Raw genomic sequence first — 24,993 nt, 5'->3', positions numbered from 1 at the left:
GTTTATTTCTTTTGGTTAACAATATTGCATAAGTTGGAAACCCAATCATCAAAAATAAATAAATACAATTTTTATGTGTGATTGGTTTGTAACGAATGTTTTCTTTGGTTGTTGTTGCTGTAAAGGCAATTTTAAAGGAAAATTATTTTAGTTATAAAAGAGCTATATATTATTGTTTAAAAACGCAATGTTTAGACATGAATTAAAACAAAAATTGAACTATTTTTTTATTTTAAAAACAAAAGACTTAAGACACAGGCATTAGTGATAAATTATTTAGATTTGGTGAGTTATGACAGCAATAACTTAATTAAAAGTAGATATTATTATAACTTTTAGAAATGTTAAAGTTTGTTAATTATTTTAAAAACTTTTGTTTAAAATTAACTTGAAAAATCTTTTGTTGAAAAGAAAAATCATGTTCGATTTTGTTTATAATAAAGTTTTGTTATTTATTTATGCCTGTGGTTCAAGTTTATTATCTATTAATCATAAATAAAATTTAAATCTTATGTTTTTAATCTTAACTTTTTAGTTTTATAAACAATTCACTATATGATATTTATAATTAAATTGTTGTAAAATGTAACATAACCTTGATTCTAAGTTATTTAAAAGGTTTTTTTTTTAAACTTTAATTAAAACTTAGTTCATCTGATAAGTTTGCATTAAGAAACAAGGTTAGAATTACATATTTCAAGCAAAAGATCTTAATAGATAACAAACTAAACTTAGAATGTAATTAACAATTTTAAACTTTTTTAATAAAACTATTAAAGCCTTTTAGTTTAAACTTTAAAATAGTCTTAATTAATAATGTAAATAAAATAGTTTATTAACAAAATTTTCAAATTAAACTCATTTACGTGCTTTGGTTTTTATTTAAACATTTCTTTAGCTTGATATTCTATTTTAAACACACACTAGGCAAAACCTCAAACTGCAACTTCGACGTAATAATATAAACTAATACTCAATACACATACATACATACAGACATACATACATATTTGTTTACTAACTATTAAATAACTCTGTCTACATACTAGCTGGATATTTGCTGAAACATTTACATATTATGATGATTAGCAAATACAATTTATGAATATTTTTTATGACTAATCAAGTCAAACTCCAACAGCAAAATGTAGGGAAATAACATAAAAAGCATAAAAATTGTAAGAAAGCAAAAACAAAACTAAATTAAATAAAAAACCACACCAAGGAGAAAGTATTTATTATTAGTTTAAAAGTTAAAGCAATAATAATAAATGGCAAATAATTGTATTGTTAAAATACCTATAGATATATATATGAATGACATGTACATATGTATATAAAAAGTAAGCATGTGTTAGTATCTCAAAGATACGTGCCCATAAACTAAAGTGGTCAAATATGTAATACACCCAGAAATGAAAGCATACAAATTAAATAAACACATTTAAGAAAGAAAAGAAAAAAAGTGCCAAGACAACGTTAAAGTTGTAGATGCTGTTGATGATGAAGATGACAATGTCAAAAACACATGTCAATATTGATGTTAATGCTGGCCAAAGCAGTTTATTAAGTAATTTTAAAGTAGGTAAAGAGTTTGTTTTTGCCAGTAAAACATTAAATAAAAAAGAAAATTTAAAATTAAAATTATGCAATGAGCAGTAAAACGAAGTGATTTATGTCAGCATTTTAGCAAAGGGCATGACAATTAGTTTCTAAGCCATTTTAAGTAAATATTTACTACTTGAATATGTATGTAGTTTATAATCATCTTAAAATAAAAACATTTATAATTATTTAAATCACTGGCATGTTTTTTTTTAATTTGTACAAGTTTTTTGGGTTTTAGTTTTGTAGACAAGCTAAAAATAGTTTAACTGATTGTTTAAACTTTAATTAAATATTTGTCAATTTTATCAAAAATCTAAGAAATTTGTTTCCCCCAAAAAAATCAAGTTTAAATTTGGCTAAAAGTTAAGGAAGTTAGAAAACATTTCTTATAAAATCTATTGATTTTAAATGTTTTAGTTTAACTTTGGGTTTTTATATTACAAAATAACCAAGTGAAAGGTTTTTTCCCTTTTTCATAACAAAAATGTATTATAAAGTTTTATATAGTTACCTTAAACAGCCACTGCTTTAGTTTTATTATTAAAGTTGTTTCCAACAACTTAATTAATCGATAACAAAACTAATGCATGCTAAATTGTATTTTACACTTTATAACACCGTCATCATTATCATCATCTAGTTAGATGGACAGCATCATACAATCACCATTACCACTGACCATAGTTTGTCGGTACTTTATCTTAACCATAAGGTTGCTAAGAGTCTTGTCTTAAACACACACACACACATCTATAGATATTTTTCTCTTTTATTTCATTTTACTGGGAAATTAGTTGTTACTACTTCCGATTGGTTGTGGTAAACATTTACTACAGTTGTTTTTAACTGAAATTATAAACAAATTTGTAATTAGTTAAGCAAAATAGGAAATGCAAATGTAACTTAATTAAAGTGGTTAATAATAATTAAGCTATTTATTAAACTTGTTTAAACTCTAGGGTTATATAGCAACAGAATTTAAGTTTTATAATATCTACTTTTTTCTTTTTATTTCTGTTTACCTTTAGATTAATTGAAGCCGAAGCATTAGACATCATGGTATCTAAAAAGAAAAAATACATATTAATAAAAGTATTCGGAGTATACATACCTTGATAACCTCAAAGATAACATTATCTTTATATCTAGTCTTGGCGTTAAATTGTTTTCATTTAAGCTATTGCAACAAACAAAAAGAAAATTATATATTAGAAATAATAATTAAGGTTAAGGTTAAAATAGTTAAACAATTTAAATGTAAATTGCGTACATAGGAAAAACGCAATAGAAAAAACTCTTTTCAACTTCATAGCAAATTATCTTAATTTACATTAAATGCGTTTATTACTTAAACATATACAAATTGTTATAAATTGTTTTGTGTTTTTTTTTCTTTAATATACATTTATATAAGGGATTTTTTATAAGATTTTTTTATAAGATATATAAATTTATTTTAATATATATTTTGTTATATGCATTAATTCTTTTTATTATTATTGTTTTTTACACTTTTTGTATTAAATTCACGTTTAAATAGTTTATTATAGAAAATGTTAGATTAAATATTTCAAAAATATTTAGTTTAATATGTTAGAGAAGAAGAAGAAAATAAAATAAACAAAAATTAACTAAATGAAAACAAATGATATGAAATTATTTTAAAGTTTTTCTTTTAACCAATATGTTTGATTTTAAGTTTCCAGCTTATAATTTGATTTTTATGTATAAGTTTTTTTTTTTTTTTTGTTTTTATCTTTTAAATAAAGTAAATTGATTATTATCTCAAGTATCACATATGTTTCCTTAGAAAAAATAATAATGATACAAAACAAACAAAATAAAAGCTTAAGGAAACATACCAAATTTTCAAATTTCCTTGTAAAACTAAACTAAAGGAATCATACGTAACATTATTAAGTCAACATAGTAAAAATTAGTGTAAAGGTAAAGAGTATCTAAATGCCACTGTTGTATACGTTTTGGTTGCACAATGGAATTACTTTTTTCTTAGGAATTATATAGGCTGTTGGGTTATATAGTTTCAAAAAGGGGGAAAACATTACTTGAGCTTTAGGTTTTGTAAATATGTTTTTTGTTATGATAAATATTGCTTTTTAACTATATAACGTTTAGATTCAAATTATTGTTTTTTATCTCTTTTGCTTCCTTTTTATATAGATTTATAAAGTTTAGGGCGTATGTTTTATCTGAGGTTGGTCCAGCTTATTTAAAGTGGCGTTTATTTAATGGTGTGTGTGTGTGTGGTTAATTTAAAGCTGCTTTTAAATATCATTAACTAAATGGCCTTCCACAACAGATGAATGATGATATCTCCTTCTTTGGGAAAAGTCTTCATTGTCTTCATTAAGTTGAGTGGGCGAAAGATCTACACCAGGACATGACGGTGTAACCACAATTTGTTCATACTCATGCATGCGTTTACTAAAATAAAATTGGAATTAACACAATTTCTTTCGCCTTAAAACACATTTTGAAAAGTCTTACCCGAAACAACGGAATATAACACTTTTCAGCCAAGCAAAGAAATTAAATTCGGCTGTAAGACCTGGCTTAACAGCAGGATTAGCAGTGCCCACATAAAACCATATAACAAAAACTACCAGAAAACAGGTTAAGGCATAATACCAGTTGACCAACAACATGACCAAAATTTTGGTAAAGGCCTGTAAAAGTAATATATTTATAAAAAAATTAACTAAACCTAAATTGCCGCTCAAATACTTACTCCCAATAACGAAGCCCATCTATTGCAGTAACCTGAATACCAATTTTTCGTTTTGGAATGTATAGGCGGTCTAATGGGGGCAATGGGTTCCTCATCTTCATTGTCCTGGGTGGTAACAGTCTCTAAATTATCCTCAGCATTTGTACTATTCACACCTTCGGCATAGGGTGCAGCATTTGATGTTGAGGCGGCGGCTTCTGTTGGTACATTACCATTTTGTTGTGTAGCATTGTTGGTGTTTGAAGGCACATGTAAAGGTGAATTTTGGGGACTTTGTAGATTTTTATGGCGTACTCTATCGGGAAATAATAAATCTAAATCATTGCCTTCTTGAGTGGCACCATAACGACGGGTTTCGTAGGAGGGTGAGGAGGCCTGTATGCGAAAACGTTCTTCGCGTTGTTCTTGTATATCGAAAGTTTGGGCCAAAGCAAAATAGGAATAATCAATACAAGCATAAGTAAGCAAAAAAGGCATAGTAACAATGGGGGCCAAGAAGTTAATATCGCCCACTATGATAAAAGTAACAGTGACAACGGCTACCACGCCCATAGCATAGAGAGGCACTTTATTGGGACCACGCTGTAAGCAGATAGCAAATATTAAAAAGAATTTTATTTTAATTATAATACAAAAAACTTACTCCTTTAGCTAAAATATCAATGCCGGGTATAACACTTTCCTTGGCAATACTTTGCAACACCCTAGGTGTGCCATACATGGCACCCAAACATGAAGACATACTGGACACATAAATACCAGCCACTAATAGTAAATGAACAGCGGACACCTTAACCACTATCATAAAATCGGATAATAAAGTATCTCTTTGACAGGTGGAGCCCAAAAACAAAAGGAACACCATATAAAGAAAGGTTCTAAAAAGAAAATTAATTTTAATTCTGTTTTATTTGCTAGTATAAAAAAACTTACGAAGTACCAAAAGCAGCTAAAGTGCCATTGGGTATATCTGTGGAAGGGGCTCTCAAATCTCCACTCATATTAATGCCCGACAAAACACCAGTGACGGTGGGGAAGAAGACACCAAATACTCTAAACCAAGAGTAGCCATCCTCATATTTAGGCCAAAAATTTAACACAAAATTATTGCTGGCCCAGCCGTCAAAACCATTATCTGTTGATTGATAACATAAGTAAATTTAGTTTTTAATAATACATATTACAACTCACCCCTATCTTCTCCAATAAAACTGCCCACCATGAAGTCCAAAGCGGATACCAGTAAAATCATAAGCAAAATAAATTGCAACTTAATGACCCATTTTACACCGGCCACATTAATACAACCCAATAGTAAAACAGCTGCCGTGGCAAAACCTCTGATGGCCCATTTATTATCTTCCAAGCCCACCAAACCAGCCATAGATTCACCAAAACCCATGACATTTAAAGCACAACCGACAGCCTGGCCGAAACAGTAGAGTAAACCCAAGGAACCACCAAACCGGGAACCTAAAGTATGGGCTATGAGGAAATACACACCACCACTTTCCACACGGCAACGTTCACATATACCCACAGCGGAAAGCACAGATACCAAGGCTATAACCACTGTGCAAAATATAATTAAAATCGCATTTAAAATGCCGGCCTGGGCTACTATCCAGCCGGAACGCAGAAAAACTATAACACCGAACACATTAATGAGGCAGGAGGTAAACACACCATCCCAGGTGCCAAATAAGACAGGCTGGGATATAAAGAAATTGGAACGCCACCTTTAATATAAACATTAAAAAGAAATTTGTTTAAATGAAACAACAAAAATAATGACTAATCACATTTACCAAGGTTTATCACCCTGTTCTTGGGCAAATATTTCATTGGCTCCCGAAGCCTGATGACCACCTGAAGCATATGTGTGTTCATTGCCTAAATCTATAAAGCCTCCGGTATTGGCTCGCTGGCGAAAATTTGCCACCACTACTTCACCGTCATCTTCGTTGCCTAAACCAAAACGATTCCAATCCACTTGTTGTGCGCGACGGCTACCGCCATTGCCACCATTAGTTGCTGCACTATTACTCATACTCTTATGCTTTGTGTGCTATTGTTTTCACTCACACTTTCAATCAAATTTTAATTAATTTTCTATTTATTATCTGCGCTATTTTTGATTTCTTGTTGAATTTCTGTAATCTATTTTTTTTATTGAGTTCTATTGTTTTCCTTATAGATTTCTCCCCATACATCCACGCAGGCAATTGTTGTTGTGTTCCAAATCTTATTTTTAATGCATTATTGCTGGCGTTTTGGTTTTTTACATTTGATACATATTTTCTTAATAATTGGTGTTCTTTATTTTATGTTTATAAAAGTATTGTTTAGTTTTTAATACTTGTGGTTTATTTGTTTAGATTTTGAGCATTTATTATTATTTTTTTAAACAAAAAAACCTAAAACAATATAAAAAAATAAATTTTTTCACTAAATGTTTTTTTTTTTCACTGAGTTGTCTCAGCAACTGTCAAATGTGATGTCATTTTCCACTAAAAAAACAACAACAAACAGATGTTTGTAAAAGTGGCAACACTAGTAACAAATTAGAGAGAGATTTATAAAGTAAACAATAACAGTGATGTAAATTTAGAGCTTTTTTGCGGCTGTTTTACTTGTTATTGCTAGTTGTCTTGGAAAGTATCTGGGTTTTCAAGGAAAAAGTCATTTTTATTTTGTTTATATTCTTTATTTAAAAAGCTTTAGCCATAGAAAATTGTGTTAACGAAACCTTAAAGTGGTTTAAACATCTAGAGGAGACTTAGGCCTGAAAATTGCAAAGTATTTTTTAAAATTTGCTTAGAATAGTAAAGATTTTATGCAATATTTGCTTTATTAGCTATTTTATATATAATTTGAATAAAGATTAATAGAATATTAACACATCAAATAGTTTTTTTTTTTTTGTCAAGAATTGTGTAAAAAATACTTTTATTAAAAATTTAAAAAAATTATTCGAAAATTGTTAAATACTTCAATTATATCCAAACCAAAAATAAAACAATTTCAAAATTACATTAACAAATCATATTCGAATTCAGAAATTTCGACCAACATTCCATTTTTTACACAATTCCCTTAGTTTTTTCTGGAATTTCTTAATAAATTCATCAAAAATAAATGTTTTTTGTTTTTCAATAGGCAAAATAACTACTTTAAAATTCCTCAATTTTGAAAAAAAAGCTTTCCTGTTAAACATGAAGTAGTTTACAAGAAATGTTATAAAACCAAAAAGAAAAGTAACAAGGCATTTTAGTTTACAACATTTAAGTTTGATAATACACATTCCGATATTATTTTAACATTAAGGGCAACACACAAATATTTAACTTAAAGCTAATTTCAAAGAATCATTTTTATAGGAAATTTTTCTGGTTAGTTTATATTTATTTTTGAATTTTTAGTTCGTTGCCTATTCAATATTTAAATGTGGCATTTAAATAACTGGTTATTTCATTTAAAACCATCGAGCCAATAACCATTTTCTCGCAGTTGACTTGAACAACTAATTCTTCTGAAGATTGAGACCAATCACAAGTGATCAGTACTAAACTCTTCGAGGTCATAGTTTGTCCTACAAAGTTATAGATCGGATTGTCATTGGTGCCATTTATGGCGGCTACATTAATACATTCGAATATTTTCTGTTTCAAAGTCGTGGCCTCAACTGTGTCCTGCTTTAGTTTCAATTTCGTTTGATGTTCATTCATGCCCCTTAACTTGAGACGTTCTTCTTTAAATAGGGTTTCCGTAATGTGTACAGAGCGTATAAGTTCTCCTATGATGGGTTTAAAGGTCACGCGAGAAGTGCCATTATTTGAGCAGATTTCAAAATCAATGGCATGGGTGGAGTCATTAAAATCTACACCCATAACACTGGTGGCACATTGGCCGGGGTTGAGTAGATTAATAGGGGCGAATTCTTGCATTTGCATGCCAGGCGGTAAAGATTTTTGACCCATTTGTATGTTGGAAATTTCCTCAGTGCCTTGATTGACAAATTGCAGTTCAATGGATACCATGGCTGAGGAATATAGATGAGGTGAACGCGTATAACGATAGCTAACTTGGAGACCATGACCCGATAGTTTGTTTAATAACTCTTTGTGGTTGTATGCGATATAAGAAGGACCCACCAGATCTATGCGATTTGCCATTGGTTGGGGTATCAAAGCAGCAGTGTGTGAAGCAGCTAAAGGAGTGCCTAAAATTTAAAATTCTTTTAATATATACTCTAACAGTATTTTCAGTTTCTTTTTTTACCTGGTGTTAGAAAACCACCTAGAGAGGGTGTCATTACTGGACCTATAGGGGGTATATCATCTAAATCCAATAATAAATCTAAATTACTTTTTTGTTCTTTTTGATTTTCCTTTTCCGTTTTAATAGAGTTTGCATTTTTATTATTATTTTTGGCTGGTGTTTTTTCCTCGCTCTCAGAATCGCTTTCCGTTTCCGAGGATTCACTTGCCGATGATGAAGACGAACCATAAGAAGAGGATGATTCTGAATCAGAAGTGCCAGAACCATTGGCATTGTTAACTATATTATTGTTATTATTTGCCTTTAAATCCACTACTTTTTTGTTATTGTTGGTGTTATGCACTTCTTTAGTCACCACTGTCTTGGTGGTAGTTTCATTTTTATTTTCATCATCTGAATCTGATTCCGAAGAAGAAGTTGAAGAACCCGAAGAGGATTCACTTGAGCTGGAATATTCTGATGATTTATCTTCTGATTCTGAAAAGAACGAATTTTCTGTTTTCTTAGTTTTCTTTTGTTTCGAATTGTTCTCCTTTTGTGGAGTGTGTTGTGACTGATTATTAGCCAAGTGGTTAGCCATTCTGCTAGGATTTTCTTGCATAAAACCTTCAACATTACGTACTGAAGGATCCGAAGGCTGTTGCGGAAAACTGGGCAAATCATTATAACCCGAACAGCGCATATTCAAATAGTGCGATAGAGAACCCAATTGATAGAGATTGCGTGTATGATATTTGCTCTCCAAGGTGGGAGCTGGCTTAGCTGATAGGAATACCTTTTTGGCCACTTCCGATAAAACATTACTTTTGCCATTGCTGGGAAATATAAACTGTTTCAGGAATCTAGCTCTATCGCGTATATCGTAGTTGGTATCATAACGAGCCAAAGTGAAAACATATTGACACAACAAAGAAGTTTGTTGAGGATTTGTGAGATATAACTTCACTGACAAGTTAAGAACTTGCAATTTTACCGCATCTTCTTCATCGACAAAAGTTTTCGCCATTTTCCGTAATACATCTGGTGCTATTTTGGGAACTTTCTCACTGTACTCTCCTATGAGCCAAATTATTGAAGATCTGGCTGCTGGTACCTTTATAAAGTCCAACAGTTTGGCCATTTGTGAGATAATGTCATAGTGCTGAGCTGCCTTGGTTTGTAATAGTTTTTTAATGACCACTACGCTTTCGGCTACAACATGCTCATCGCGATTTGAGAGTAGGTGTACCAAACCACTGAGACAAGTTTCCGTGACTTCTTTAATAGTGCCAGCACAACGGCCTATAGCTTGTATGGTGGCAGCCACAAATGGACGATCGCTGCTGGATATATAGGTTTGGAATTCTCTTAGTATCAAAGAGATACTGGCAGCCGAGGCCAAGTTAGTAAGTATTTCCAATTTCAACAATTTAATGTGGGTTGGATCACTTGTGCGTACAAAAAATGATTTAATATGTGCTTCAAAAATGGCCTTACGTTTTGTAGACATTGAAGCAATACAAGTCAAAACCACACTTTGCACCTCCTTATGAGAACGTAAAAGACGTATGAGAGCTTTAGCTATAATTTGCACTTCTTGACGTGGGGCAACATGGTGATACAACTGAGCTACAGCCATTACCACCGAAGCATTGCGTGATTGTAGCAAAGGTTTTGTTTGTCTCAGTAACAAACGATGATCCAAATCTACATGGTAGCTAGAAGAAGGTGAGGAAGTAGAAGATTGTTTTTTATTAGCTTGATTTGATTTCGTTTTTTTATTGCCCTCATCATCACTGGTATTCGAATCGCTTTCCTCTGAATCATCATAAAACTTTTTGTTTTCTTCGGAACATTGTGCGTTTTCATCCTCCGAGGGCTCATCGGCATTGGGATCCACAAATTGTGTTCGGGCATAACGTGTCAGCATATTGATAATAATCACCTGACCCCATTCATCTACATCCACCAACAGATTGCATAGTTTGCGATAGTTTTTGTGTATTAAATCAACACGTTCGGGACAAACCTAAAATTATTTTTTATGATATTCAAAAAAGGAAAAGAATTTAGTGTTTTTATTACACACCTCTTCGAAAGCCATTACTGCAGAACCGACTACCAAGGTAGTACGATCCGACAACAATTTCTCTATTACTGTCACCAGTTCATCCTTTTGTTCCGGATCTATTGAATACAGCTTGGGTATTGCGTGAGCTGCTGTTTTGCGGACATAGGGACTCATATCAGAGGCACTGTCTCGTATGGCCAACATTACTATAGGCACAATCATGGCCACTCTTACCGAGGACAATACCCTTAACGCTGAAGCTCTTATCAATTGATTCGGATCCTTAAGAGCTCTTTGGAATGTGGAAATGGATAGTAAGGCCAGATCTTGTTGTTCCTCCGCATAACGCACCAAGTACACATAAACCAATTTCTTAACTTCTATATTCTTGGAAACAACATTCTTGACCACAGCTGGAAAGAGATCACTGGCATCACGTCCTCTGGCAATCATGCCTATAATACGTTTCATGGCTTCCAATTTCAAGCCATCCTTGTTACTATCTAGCATTTGCTTCAAATCGTCATGCTTGCGACCTTCATACTTAAATATGGCCCCACTAGCCGGATCTGTGCCATATTCGACATCCAGACCCATTTGGGCCTTATCGCCATAAGCTGAAAAAGCATTAGATTGCTGCTGCATGGCTGCCGATGTTGTGCTATTAAGACTCCCCGCTAAAGTAATGGGAGAACTTGAAGATAGCATACGAGCAATATAAGATAAGGTTCACAAAAAAAAGTAATGAAAAGATTTTTTCTTTTTTTCACACTCACACTCACTCAAACACAATTTATTTTCTTTGTTGATATTTTTTTTAGAAAATATCAAATATTTTGCTTTAAATTTTAAAGTATTATTTAATTACTGTTACTAACTACTGGAATATACAAAATATTTAATTATTTAAATAGATTTCTTTAAAAAAATAGTGGATTTTTGCAAATTTTTCTGCAATATATATTTTTTTTGCAATATTTTCACTTGACTGCAACTACAATGAAATTGATGACGTACTTGACAGAAAATATCTGTCAGATATTCTTCTTCTAGTTATCTTACACTAATTTTGTTGTTGCCACAATAAAAACAAGTTGCCATATTAATAAGGAAGTAGAGAAAACAGTGGCATCTTTCAAAGAGAAAGTGATGATGAGAGAAATAGATTGACAATCTTATCAGCTGTTTGTTGTAGTTGTTTTCTTCTTCTTGCACTTTTTAGTACTACAATTTTTGTTTATTTGCAGCTAATCTTTTGAGGAAAATTAATTTAATAATAACAGGAAAATTTTCTAACAATTTTTTTTAAAATTTCAAGAGGCTGACAAAGCTCTTGCTTTGAAAAATGAGTTTTCCTTTAACAAATCCTAACAAGGAGTCGGCTAGAGCAGCTTGTAAAAAATGTGGTTATGCCGGGCATCTAACATTTCAATGTAGAAACTTTCTCAAGGTAAGAAAAACTTGTTTTCTTTAATAATAATTATAAAAATACTGCAACGTTTTTTATTTAGGTGGATCCCAATAAGGAAATTTTATTGGATGTAGAAAGCACTAGTTCAGATTCGGAACTAGACTACTTGACCCCTTTGACTGAACTGCGCATGAAGGAGTTGAAGGAAAAGGAAGCAGAACTACTCAGCAAACACAAAAAGTCTTCTTCAAAGTCTTCGAAGAAGAAAAAATCGAAAAAGAAGAAAACCAAACACAAGAAAAGCCACAAAAAACATGGCAAAAACAAAAAACATAAGAAACGTTCATCAACCGAATCCTCCTCCTCATCATCCTCATCCCTAAGCTCGTCTTCCTCCACCGATGAAACCACCGAATCGGACTCTAGCGATAATGAAGAGTCTTCCACTAGTGAATCTGATGAAACGGGACGCAAGGTACGCAAGAAGGGTAAATACAAGCGTAAGGCCTCCGAGACACCAGTAATGAGACGCAAGAAATCTAAAGTAAAGCGTAAACGTTACAAGACCACAGATACCACCTCCGATTCAGAAGAAGAATCTTCATCGGACTGATTAAAAAGACAGACATGGAATAGCAAATATTGTTTACGTTTCTTTAGAATATAAAGTTGTGCGCCAAATTTTGAAATGTTGTCAAATATTTTATATCAGGTAAAGCAAGTTTCTTTCTTTGCAAGTGATGGCAAAAAACAACTTTAATTTTAAGTTAGTTCTAATTAAATAAAACAATTGTCTACTTAAAAAACACAAATGAAAGTTTTCATTTCCTTTGTGTTTTTTTAAACGTCCTCCAAAGTAGTAAAATCCTAAAATACAGTTTCCGAATTTAATTACACCCACCAAATTGACCATAAACAAATGTTTTGTAAACCGTTTTTCTCTAGATGTCTAGATGACCTCAAAACAAAATTGTGTTCCTTAATATAAAACTTAAAATCAACCCCTCAACAAACAAGAAATTAGTATAACATAATAAATAGTATAACCGAATAGTTTAAAGCATTTTTATAACAGTATGATAATAAATATTAAAGAAAACAACTCCACTTTTAAACTTTACTTTGAAAACTAACTTATAGACAAGATTATATTAACAGAAATCAATAAAAATAGAATATTTTCATGGTTTATACAGTAGAGATTAAAATTTGTTTCTACGAAATATTGGCAGTCATGTAATAGTTTAGTACTTAAACTGTTATTAACATTTATGTTTGAAAGCACTTTTTCTTGTATTTTAAAATAAAATAATTTTTCTCAATTTAAATTAAAAACTATGTATATGCATCTTTTAAAAACTAAGCAATAAATATAATAAATATTCAATTCAACTTGAGAGTAAGTTTTTAGTTTTATTGGAATATTCTTAACTGGACACACAAAGCATAGAGTATTGAAGATAAATTATCAAATTAATTATGTATTTATTTTTTACAACAAAACTTTTATTTAAATATACATTACTTTACAGGCGTATAGTAAAAAAAATAATAAAATAAAGAAATAATTACTTTAGTTTTAAATATCTTCCTTAAGATTGTCTTTTCATTCCTTTATTTGCTGCAAAGATTTCAAAGTTTGTTGTCTTATGGAAACAGCTATCAATGATAAAATTTGTTCGCTTTGTGGTAAATTGGAGCTATCTAATTTATCTGCTATATCCACATATAAATTATTCATTATAGATTTTACTAAAGCATTATCTGCAGTTTTTGCCAATTCTAGGTTTTTCTCCTGTAATTGTTTTTGGAAATTTAATAATTCCTCATTTTGTTTTAATACTTCTGATTCTTTTTCATTTAGTTTTAGTTCCAAATCCTTTGCTTGCTCTTTTAGTAAATTAACTTCGGTTTCTAAATCCTTATTATTACTGCTGTTGGCCATTAAATCCTTTTGCAATTCCTCAAGTTTTATGTCTTTATTAATCAATTGTTCTTGAGTTTTCTGTTTAATTTTAAATTCCTCTTTTAATTTATTAGTTAATTCTTTTATTATAGTTCTTAAATCTTGCTGGTGTTCTATTTTAAGAGCATTAAAATCCTCTTTAAACTCCTCTATAATATTTTGTATTTTCTCTTCTTCCTTATCTTTTAAAGATTGTTCTTGTAAATTTTGTTTTAGTTTCCTATTTTCTTTCTTGAGCATTAATAGTTTTTCTTCCAATTCCAAAATTTCGTCATCCCTTTCTGGTTTTTGCTTGCTGTCCATTCTATCACATAGCTCTAGTTTATCTAAAACTTTTTCAATTTTATTTTCCAATTTATTCATATTCATGCGTAACTCTGAACCTTGAGTTCTTTGTTCAGTTAAAAGCATTTGCATATACTGGGATTCTAAAGGATTTACAGGATATACTGCACTTGTCGTTGCTTGGGCTGCATTGAAGGCAGTTATTGCGGTTACCATTTGCTGTTGCGATTTAATGCTGGTTAATTTATTACTTCTGGCGGGTATGCCGGGTTTTTGCGTGGTGATCAAAGGGGTTTTAATAACTTCAGTATCTGAAGAATCACTGTACTCGGTAGTGGTATGTTGATTTGTTGATGACAAAGTCGGCAAAGGTCTACCCATTTTAGCCATACGTTTTATTAAAGAATTTTTTGACTCTTTGGTACCGTCCGCCGCTTTGGTGCTAGTGAAATCTTGTTCAACATTTATACTTTGAGCATCACTAGTATTTGTTAATTCTTTTAACGGTTTATTATCTTCTTCGGTTTCTTTAAAGTTTATTCCTTTAGTTTGTATATTATATACAAACTCTTCTTCGTCTTGTACATTATCAAAGCTAAAACTCCAATAAACGCTATCCTCCGCATAAAATTGCCAAAATTTGTTTTGTTTATATAGTAAATCCTGTTGTGTGGACAATTGCAAAGTTGCTAATATATTCACTTTGGTCTTATACATTATTATATTACAGCTGTTATCGGGATTTTGTATTAAAGCCATGCCCACTTTACCCTGTAGCTCTCCCTGTTTATAGGCCGTCACTACTTTGGCCATTAAAGTAATACTGTTGGCATTTGTTGTAGTGGAGTTTTCTGCTTTCAATTCTTTACTTTTTAAATCATTTGCTTTAGGTCGTTGATATTTTAACGATTGCTGCTTATCATCGGATGATAAGGTCTCTTCACCAAAGAGCTGTTGTAGTTTCGAAGATTTGTTCCTAAATTTGTTTTTTTTTTATAAGTTTGTTTCCTTTCAAAAGTTTTTCTGCGTTACTTACCCCTTTAAGGAGCCAAAGAAATCTTCGTCTACATTATTGTCCAAATCAAAATTGAAATTATTCATGATTTTTGGCTAAACATAATAATTAACACACAAAAACATAAACAAAGTAACAAAAGTTTGATTTTTTTGCAAGAATAAAAAAACAAAACAATTAAATGTCAGCTGTTGTTGACAATTCTTATCAGCAAAAATAACAGTTGTATTTTAATAGTAGTAGATTAGTGTTAAGGGTTTAAAAGTGAAATAACCGATTAATAAGTGGTTTATTGTTAAATTTTAAAATATAAAGCATAATGAAGGAATTTATGCTAATATTTTTTAGAGAAAAAAATACTAGGAAATTCTATTTTAAATGGATTAAAAATATTATTACATTAACCCTTTGTAGACCTTGACATTAAGCTAATTTTAGCGATTAATACATAAATTCTTATTAAATAAAATATTTGTATGTTTCATTATCCAGTTTTTAAAACGATTTTTTAACCGCCTTTAAGTAAAATTTTATCTAAAGAACTCTTTAAATAAATATCTAAAATATTATAAAAAATTTATTAATAATATGAAGAATAACTTTTGCTTTTATAAACAAACTTTTGGCGCCCGAAACGCGCTGCAGGCCCTTAATTAGACATATGGACTCTACACGTAAATACCTATATACACCTAAAACTTTAAATCGGTTTAGTAGTTTGGGTATAATTGACTAAAAATGAAAACTTCGACGCTACTATCGGACAAATTTAAAACTTTACAGCAACACTTCTCACGATCCCTGAAACATATATTTGAAATATTGTCCTATCAGAGGCCGTAGTTCCCGAGTTTACCGATTACAAACAAACATTACACATTTATTTATGTAATATATATAGATATAGATATATAGATTGTAAATTAAAAAGTATTAAATATTTTAAAAATCTGCCTTAAACAAAGCTGAGAATTTGATACTTTAAAAGAGTGGATGGATGTCTAACCAAATTTATATCTACAAAAAACTGGAAACACGTTTGTCTCTTTGAACAATTTAACCACCATATTTAGATATCCCAAACATTTTTATAACTACACACACATGTTGTTGTAACTTACAAACATATTTAGGCCTTATTTTTCCAACATATTTTTAATTTATGTAAAATTAAAAAAGAAGAAACCATTGAAAATATAACAATATACATTTAAATGAATGAACTAAGATGTTTTGTATTATAAATTTTATACACGTGTTAGTATTTTTTGTAAAAACTATACACACGCTTATCTTGTAAGCCCATTTCTAGGGCGTAAAAAATACGCAGTTTTTTTTCAAAAAAGTGTTTGAAGTTATAACTTTTTAAAATATTTTTTCTGGTAAGGGAATACAAAATAGACCTTAGACACTAAATATTATATAGTGACGTCAATTAAAAAATGTTTACAAATAAAAAATAATTATTTTAATAAGTTTTTAAAAAAGAAAAACTTATTACTTCCTTGTAATTATTTTTAAACAAATTTATAATAATAAAAAGCTTTGTGTTTATTTTAATATAAAGAAAAAACATAATAATAAGTTATTGAACTTATAATAAGTTTTCATAAGATAATTTAAACAATACATAATATTACACAATGGAAAATTTATTTTCAAACATTTTCTTTTTAATGATTTAATGCAAAATTATTTATCTTATTCATGATGTAGTATGTCAACAAGTAGGAAAATAACAATTTTTTATGTTATTGTATTTTTATTAATTTGTTTTTTTTTTTTTTTTTTTTTTTTTTTTGTTTTACACTTGTTGAGTTTAAAAATTAATGGATTAAAGGATTGAAATTTTTGTATAAATTAATACCATTTAGTTTTTTAATATTTTATGAATTATTTTAATGGAATAGTATGCAACGGTTTGCAACACTATAATAACAAGTAACGGTAATCGTTGATATATTTGGCATCACTATATTACGTCAAATATTTAACAGTAATGCCAATAACCCAAATCTATGCAAATTATTGCAGTGATGCCCATAAAACAAAGATTAATGCAGTTTTTTTGCATTAGAAAACATTGTTTAAATTTTATTAAAATTCCTTATGAAAATTAGTTTTTAAATAAAACAAAGTTTTATTTTAAACACTAAAAAACTACATTTCTAAATTATTCTTTTTAATCTAGAACTTTTTAGAAATGAAACTTAACAATTCTCCTTCAAAATTTTTATTTTTTATTACAAAACTATAGCAGCAACAACTTTATTTATTAAATAAATATTACATGTTGTAAAAAAGACATGAGACCAAAATAAAGTACTTATCAACATAAATAAATACGAAAAAAAATACCTATTTATAGTTTTATTTTTATAAACAAAGAAAAATACCCAACTAAGATGATCTAAAGGTAAACGTGAGTAAAGTCGTCTAGTCAGTCAACACTAAACATAACAATCCAATGAAAAACCAACAACAATTTCAAAAATACTTTAAAATCATGTAGTTCTTTTTATAACAGCGCCACACTTTAATGTTTATATTTTTAATTTAGAATTTAATTGAAAACATAAATAAGAATTTTGTTGTTGTCTTTATGCACGATTTACAACAACATACAAATAATTATATAAACGAAAGGTATGTATGTATATGACTGTTATATTTCAAATAATAAGGAAAAGGAAGGGCCAGCCATACACCACACAGCAATTGATGTTCTAATTTATTTATTTATTTCCTAATCAATCTTTTATATTTCGGTATTTTAGTAAAGAAATAAGTAAACAAACAAACAAAAATATCTTATATTTTGTTTATTTTCCAACTAAAGTTTTTATTATTTGTTGTTCCAATTGGAAGGTCAACTAGTCAGCAGTCTGTCTGTCAGTCTTGTTATGTTTTTTGTTTTGTTTCTTTCTTTCTCTTCTTCTATTTACAATGTGGGTATGGTGAAGAAGAAAATAAATATTTTTATTATTTTTGTTTTTATTTATATTTTTGATACTTTATCACACATCATACTTTGTATGGGTATTTAAGAACTTTATTGTAAACATCACATGCATACACACATTGTTTACATTTAAAGTAAATAGAGAATACCCTACTTAAAGGTTAGTTTTTTTGTCATTTGATGTTGTTAATTGAGGTTATGTGTGCAATTTTTTTCGTAGGTTTGTTGGTAATTGAGGTTATGTTAAAAAACAGAATTTTAACAAGTAAGAGTGTTATATTCGGCTATGCCGAATCTTATATACCCACCATCAAACCTCGTTTGACTAGAATGAAACTTACTTATGTCGAACTTCATCTATATACTCGTATTTTTTAGGCCAGTTATAAGCGTTAAAGTAATTTTCTGAAGGGGACCTTATATAGGGGGTAGGGTCAATTATGGGTCGATCCTAATATAATTTGGTAGACAGAATTTGGTTCGTATTAAATTTATTTGTGTCGAATTTCATCGCTACACTCGTATTTTTAAGCCATTAATGAGCGTTGCAGTCATTTTCTAAAGGGGACCTTATATGGGGGATAGGGTCAATCATGGACCGATCCTCATAAATTTTTTTAGATAGATTTTGACTCGTATGAAACATACGTATGTCGAATTTCATCTATATACTAGTATTTTTAAGCCAGTAATGAGCGTTAAAGTCATTTTCTGAAGGGGACCTTATATGGGGGGGTAAGGTCAATTATGGACCGATCCTCATAAAATTTTGCATAATGATTTTGGATCATAAGAAATTATGTCGAATTTTATCGCTATATTCGTATTTTTAAACAAGTTATGGCTGTTAAAGCTGCTTTTCGAGGGGCCACTTGTATGGGGGCTATCAGAAAATGAGGACCGATATTGCCCATTTTCAATACCAAACAAACCTTACCTGTTAGAAATATTTATGTGAAATTTCAACCCTCTAGCTCCTTCCATTGGGACTCTATTGTGCTTTCAACAGACAGACAGACAGACGGACGGACAGACGGACAGACATGGCTAGATCGACTTAGAATTTAATGAGGACCCAGAATATATATACTTTTGTGGGTCTATGACCAATATTTCGATGTGTTACAAACGGAATGACAAAATCAATATACCCCCCATCTTTTTTGATGGTGGGTATAAAAATTTGAGCAAAAGTTATGTGTGCAATTTTTTTCGAAGGTTTGTTGGTAATTGAGGTTATGTTAAAAAACAGAATTTTAAAAATTTTAGCAAAAGTTTTTTGAAAAATATGTATCTTTAAATTATGGACAAATATTCTTTAGAAATTATGCTCAGATTCTGCCAAAAATATTGGTTACGTCTTTTTCGTCAAATATTTGATAGGTGTAAACGTACCTTTAGAATATTTCATATTACGTTGACCTATTTTGTTAAGTGTTTGACCAATGCTTCAAATTTCTTATAAGGTATTTAATATTTTCCCAAAAAAAAGTAGAGCATATCCAATTCGTTGTGTTTCCCAGCGATTTTTATTATTTTGTTTACGCACTTTTTGCCAAATTTAGAATTTATGTATAAATATTATTAAATATTTAATTACTTTAAGGTCATTGTAAATAATTACATATCGAAGTGATAACTACCTTTATTTTTTTAATAGGCAAATAATCGTATAAACAAATACAAAAGTATCGATCATGGAAATTTTTGGAACCAATTTTGCCAATCAAAGATAAAAGTTCTTGAAAATAGTGAAAAATTTCCATTGAGTTATCAAACAAGAAAAGAAGTACATACATATGTAAAGTACTTGAAAAAACGATAAAGAATATTTCTGTAAACGATCATTAAAGAAAATTTACAATTTACCAATCATAAAGAACCATTCTTGAACACTTGACTAAAAATAAAAACAATCATTAAAGTATTGAATTTCATTTTCTTTTATAAAACCATAAAAATATGTAGAAACCAATTAAAGAATGTATACTTGAAAAGTCATTAAAAAAGACTTTGAACTAATGCATTTCAAAATTGCTGTAGTTCTCTTACTCTTAAGTGGTTTATGCTCCCAAGAGTGTGTAACTAACTCACTATCTCTACCTCTCGACTACACATCATGAACATGATCAGTTACTCAACTGAGACTGGATTAATGACCGTCATTGGTGTCAGACAGCTAGCGAGCCAGCTCGTCTCTAGCCCGAGTGGAAGAAGAACGTGCATTTGTCTAGAGATATGTATGAATACATACACATTGTCACAATTGTAAAATCAAGCGTAAAAAACAACTTTTTTTCGAAATCATTTATTAATTTTTTTTTTGTTTTACATACAATGCCGGTATTATTTACATTTCCCCAAAAGATCATGGAAAATTGACAACGCAACGAAGTGGGGAGAGAAGGAGAGGAAAAATACTGGATTAAATGTTTGTATGAAGACCCCATAGCTTGGTTTGAAGACTACGTGCAAAAGTTAACATCGTCAAATAAATGTGCATTTTATTTTTATGAATTTAAATTTGTGCGGATATTATTAAATTAAATTTAACAAAAAAAAAATTTATAAAATTTGCTAATATTAGAGAGTTTTTTTGTTGTTAAAAATTTAAGCACGGAATCAAAATTTAAGAATACAAGAATAAGTTTTAATGATTTTATGTTGAAAACTTTAAATTAGTATTAAAAAATAGAATTTGATCACAGTCTGTGCACGTGTTCTTTAGGAAATATGATTCTGAGTATCTTTAGAAAATAGACTAAGTTTCTATATAAAGTTTCTTTAGAAAACTTGACCAGTATGTTTAGTCCCTGAACAAAGTTTCAGAGCTAAGTTTCTTTATAAATTTGTCTAGTTTCGAATTAAAGTTTCATTAGAAATTAAGCTCAGTTTCTGAGTAAACATTTTTTAGATATTAAGCATAGTTTCTGAGTAAAATGTCTTAAAAAAATTTTGCGCAGTTTCGGAGTAAATTTTCTTTAGAAAATTTCTTCAGTTTTGGAGTAAATATTCTTTAGAAATTAAGCTCAGTTTCCGAGTAGTTTATTTAGAAAATTTGATCATTTTCGGATTAAAGCTTTTCGGAGTAAAGTTTCTTTATAAATTAAGCTCAGTTTCTTAAGAAAATTTGCACAGTTTCCGAGTAATATTTCTTTAGAAATTAAGATCAGATTCTGAGAAAAGTTTCTTTAGAAATTAAGCTAAGTTTCTGATTAAAGTTTCTTTAGAAATATACCTGTTTCTTTAGAAATTAAGCTCTATATCTGTTTAAGTTTGTTTAGAAATAAGGATCGGTTTCTGTAGAAGTTAGTCTCAATTTCTGAGAATATTTTCTTTAGAAATTACGCATTTTTGAAAGGTTTTGTATAGAAATTGAAAGCACCTTAAAATCTATCAACACATTCTTAAATCTTATGTGAAATCACTCCCTCTAAAAATAAAGGCCCGATTACACAAACATTACATGTCGTTAATTGAAAAAACATAATATTCCACTTGTAATCTAATACTTTTTTTCAAAAACTGATAAAAATCTTGTTGATTTTTTGAAATCTTAAATAAATAAAGCTAAACCTCAAAAATAAATCAACAAATCTAAACAAATTATGTCAGAATTATGAAAAAATAATTATGTATGTATGTGGAAAGAATTTTAAATCATTTCAAAAGTATTTATCTCCATTACAATTTTATATAACTGATAAGAACAAAAAATGTTGATTCTTTTAAATGAACAAATTGAATTTTTTTTCATATGAGTGTCCAAAATAATAATAAAAGATAATCTCAGAACATTATTTTATTAAATAGTTAGCTAGAAATGAGTTCAAATATGTTTTTATTATTATTTCTTATTAAATAAATACTAGCTATATGGCGAAAAATAGTCATAGTTTGTGAGAAATTCGTTGATTTTAGCACGTACACCCCTAAATATGTTTGTAGTCTAGTGTCTCCAGACATTTTTCCAAACATGCAAAACTAACCCTTATAAAATATAGAAGAAATTGCGTTGTAAATTTATGAAAATATGTTTTATGCTGTATGTATTTAAACATTTAGCAAATGGGAGTTGTTTGTTATTATTTTTTTATAGCAGGGAGTTTAAATTTTAGTAAAAATGTGACATGAGTGAGTCACGTGATTTGAGTTTTAGATGTTTGCTAATGTTAAGACATAAATGTTGTAACATGGAATTTCTTAAGGATTTTGAATGCAGGTATATATTGTAAATAATAACTTACATGATAGACCTGTTGACAATAATACAGAAATTCTGGGAAAATACAAATCTCTGATTTGTTATGATTTTTCTGAATTGTCACAATAACTTCGAAAGTCATTGTTATCTCTTTAACCAGTTTATTTTTAAGCCTGAATTAAATAGAATATAAAGAAAATTAAAAAAAAAAATAAAGAAATCGTTATTTGAACTAATACCCTAATTAAAATGCATGCAATCAACACTTTAACGAGTTTATTGACTCTAACGCGCTCTCTCTCTTTCACACTCTTTCTCTCTTTGAACAGAAAGAAAAACCAAATAAGCTAACAAAAAATGCATTCATATGAAGCCAAATTAAAAACCAACAAAATTAACAAATATAATCATAAACATGAACAAAATTACAATTACAACAATAACAACATCACCTTACTGAAAAAGAAACTTCCAATAAAATCTAAAAAGCGAAAAATGCATACTTTTAGCAGCCATAAATTTTAAAAAGAAACGACAAAACATTTATAACAAGAAAAACATATCTATAACAATAAAATTACGTAATAACAAGTTTTTTCCACCTCTTCTAATACAACTTTTTCTAGTATGAACTTTTTTAGTATGTACTAGAATTTCCAGTTGTTGTAAAATGGTAACAAAAGGAAAATTCTTAAAAAAGAGAGAGATACATTTAAAAAGAGAACATCTAAAAGAGATAGTGATTTTACAAAACATGTGTTATATTTCTTGTAATATTTGATGAAATTTATAAATATTTACTAAATTTCTTTCCCACCCCCCTTAGTTTACATCATATTAATGAAATGTGACCCATATTTTATGACATTTTCAACAATATTTTTAAGATATTTAACAAGAAATAAATAAAACTCTATAATACTTAATAAAAACAACATAGTGATAATGACAAGTAAGCGTTTTTTGGTCTAAAAATCACTAAAAAATTAGTTTTTTTCTAATAGTTTATAGACTAGACTATACTATAGTCTGGTCTAATGACTATATATAGTTTAGAGTCTAAACTTTAGACTAAAGCCAGCATATAGGCTGGTCTATAGTCTAAACTATAGGCTCGGTTATAGGCTAGTCTATTGTCTGGACTATAGTATTGACTATTCTATAGCCGGAACTGTAGACTGGACTATAGTCTGGATTACAGTCTAGTCTATAGTTTATAGTCTAGTCTATACTGTAAATATATTGTCTGGACAATAGTTTATTATATTGTCTGGACTATAGTCTAGTATATAGTATAGACTAAAGTCTAGTATATAGACTAGTCTACAGTCTGGACTATAGTCCATTCTGGTCTATAGCCTGGACTATAGTGCAGTCTATAGTCTGGACTATAGTGTAGTCTATAGTCTGGACTATAGTGCAGTCTATAGTCTGGACTACAGTGCACTCTATAGTCTGGACTATAGTGCAGTCTATAGTCTGGACTATAGTGCAGTCTATAGTCTGGACTATAGTGCAGTCTATAGTCTGGACTATAGTGCAGTCTATAGTCTGGACTACAGTGCAGTCTATAGTATGGACTATAGGTGCATTCTATTATCTGAAGTACATTCTAGATTATTGTCTGAATATAGTTTAATAGTCTATAGTTTATACTATAGTCTAGTCTATACTGTTAATATATTGTCTGGACTATAGTCTAGTATATAGTCTAGTCTACAGTCTGGACTATAGTCCAGTCTGGTCTATAGTCTGGAATATAGTACAGTCTATAGTCTGGACTATATTGTAGTCTATAGTCTGGACTATAGTGCAGTCTATAGTCTGGACTAAACTACAGTCTATAGTCTGGACTATAGTGCAGTCTATAGTCTGGACTATAGTGCAGTCTATAGTCTGGACTATAGTGCAGTCTATAGTCTGGACTATAGTGCAGTCTATTGTCTGGACTATAGCATAGTCTGGTCTATATACAAGTTTATAGTGTGGAATATATAAAAGTTTAATCTCTGTTCTGTATTTACGCCAAATTTTATAAAAGTTTAGATATATGTACCTATTCGATATAGTCTTTCAAAATATGTCTTTGCTAACAAAAATAAAAAACGTTTTATCACTCACCTTATATTGACATCACTCACTACCACTTTGTCTGCTTTCGAGTTACATATGTACATGTGTATATCACTGGTTTTACAATGTAAATTGGTCTCTGTTTTGTTTGTTTTTCTCTTTAATGCCATCAGTCTGTCTGTTTCTTTCAATTTTACATTTCTTTATACTCTGCAGCTCTTCTTTGTTGTTTTTGTGTTGCCGGTTTTTGTTTTGAATTTACATTTTTTTTTTTTGGTTTTCATATTTATCATTCAACTTGTTGTGATCTGAAAAATACACAATACAACGGGTATTGTTTATACGGCACGTATGCCTGTGTGTGCGCCAGTGTATTTACTTTTATGTAT

The 24,993-nt window shown here is 29.7% G+C and overlaps 4 protein-coding genes across 6 annotated transcripts; 1 reads left to right on the top strand and 3 right to left on the bottom strand.

The window, feature by feature from the left end:
* Positions 1 to 3,340: 3,340 nt before the first annotated feature.
* LOC119601388 (solute carrier family 12 member 8) lies at positions 3,341 to 24,781 on the bottom strand. Its single transcript, XM_037952309.1, has 8 exons — positions 24,653 to 24,781; positions 6,166 to 6,774; positions 5,549 to 6,096; positions 5,291 to 5,492; positions 5,001 to 5,235; positions 4,358 to 4,939; positions 4,117 to 4,295; positions 3,341 to 4,053 (listed from the first exon to the last, which is right to left on the bottom strand). Exons 2-8 carry the CDS (start codon positions 6,405 to 6,407, stop codon positions 3,894 to 3,896), a joined length of 2,148 nt encoding a protein of 715 aa, XP_037808237.1. The 5' UTR covers positions 6,408 to 6,774; positions 24,653 to 24,781; the 3' UTR covers positions 3,341 to 3,893.
* Positions 7,054 to 24,863, bottom strand: LOC119601359 (AP-3 complex subunit beta-2). 3 transcript variants are annotated; one of them, XM_037952283.1, is made up of 4 exons: positions 11,465 to 11,735; positions 10,707 to 11,382; positions 8,639 to 10,646; positions 7,054 to 8,579 (listed from the first exon to the last, which is right to left on the bottom strand). In XM_037952283.1, the coding sequence occupies exons 2-4, from the start codon at positions 11,331 to 11,333 to the stop codon at positions 7,792 to 7,794; spliced, it is 3,423 nt and encodes a 1,140-aa protein (XP_037808211.1). In that variant the 5' UTR covers positions 11,334 to 11,382; positions 11,465 to 11,735; the 3' UTR covers positions 7,054 to 7,791. The 3 variants fall into 3 exon arrangements, with proteins under 3 accessions (XP_037808211.1, XP_037808220.1, XP_037808204.1); XM_037952292.1 differs by having other exon boundaries at positions 11,471 to 11,714; XM_037952276.1 differs by lacking the exon at positions 11,465 to 11,735 and adding an exon at positions 24,653 to 24,863 and having other exon boundaries at positions 7,641 to 8,579.
* LOC119601413 (protein SREK1IP1) lies at positions 11,876 to 13,206 on the top strand. Its single transcript, XM_037952343.1, has 2 exons — positions 11,876 to 12,138; positions 12,200 to 13,206. The coding sequence occupies exons 1-2, from the start codon at positions 12,034 to 12,036 to the stop codon at positions 12,710 to 12,712; spliced, it is 618 nt and encodes a 205-aa protein (XP_037808271.1). The 5' UTR covers positions 11,876 to 12,033; the 3' UTR covers positions 12,713 to 13,206.
* Positions 13,487 to 15,546, bottom strand: LOC119601396 (interaptin). The gene is made up of 2 exons (XM_037952319.1): positions 15,387 to 15,546; positions 13,487 to 15,326 (listed from the first exon to the last, which is right to left on the bottom strand). Exons 1-2 carry the CDS (start codon positions 15,449 to 15,451, stop codon positions 13,706 to 13,708), a joined length of 1,686 nt encoding a protein of 561 aa, XP_037808247.1. The 5' UTR covers positions 15,452 to 15,546; the 3' UTR covers positions 13,487 to 13,705.
* Positions 24,864 to 24,993: the final 130 nt, after the last annotated feature.

Source organism: Lucilia sericata, unplaced genomic scaffold, assembly GCF_015586225.1.
Source record: "Lucilia sericata isolate MDLA Ls3-8-SP2 unplaced genomic scaffold, ASM1558622v1 Contig000006F_arrow, whole genome shotgun sequence".
In the NCBI taxonomy this organism is placed as follows: domain Eukaryota; kingdom Metazoa; phylum Arthropoda; class Insecta; order Diptera; family Calliphoridae; genus Lucilia; species Lucilia sericata.
Note: the sequence above shows the minus strand (reverse complement) of the source record. Positions and strands in the feature narration are given on the sequence as shown.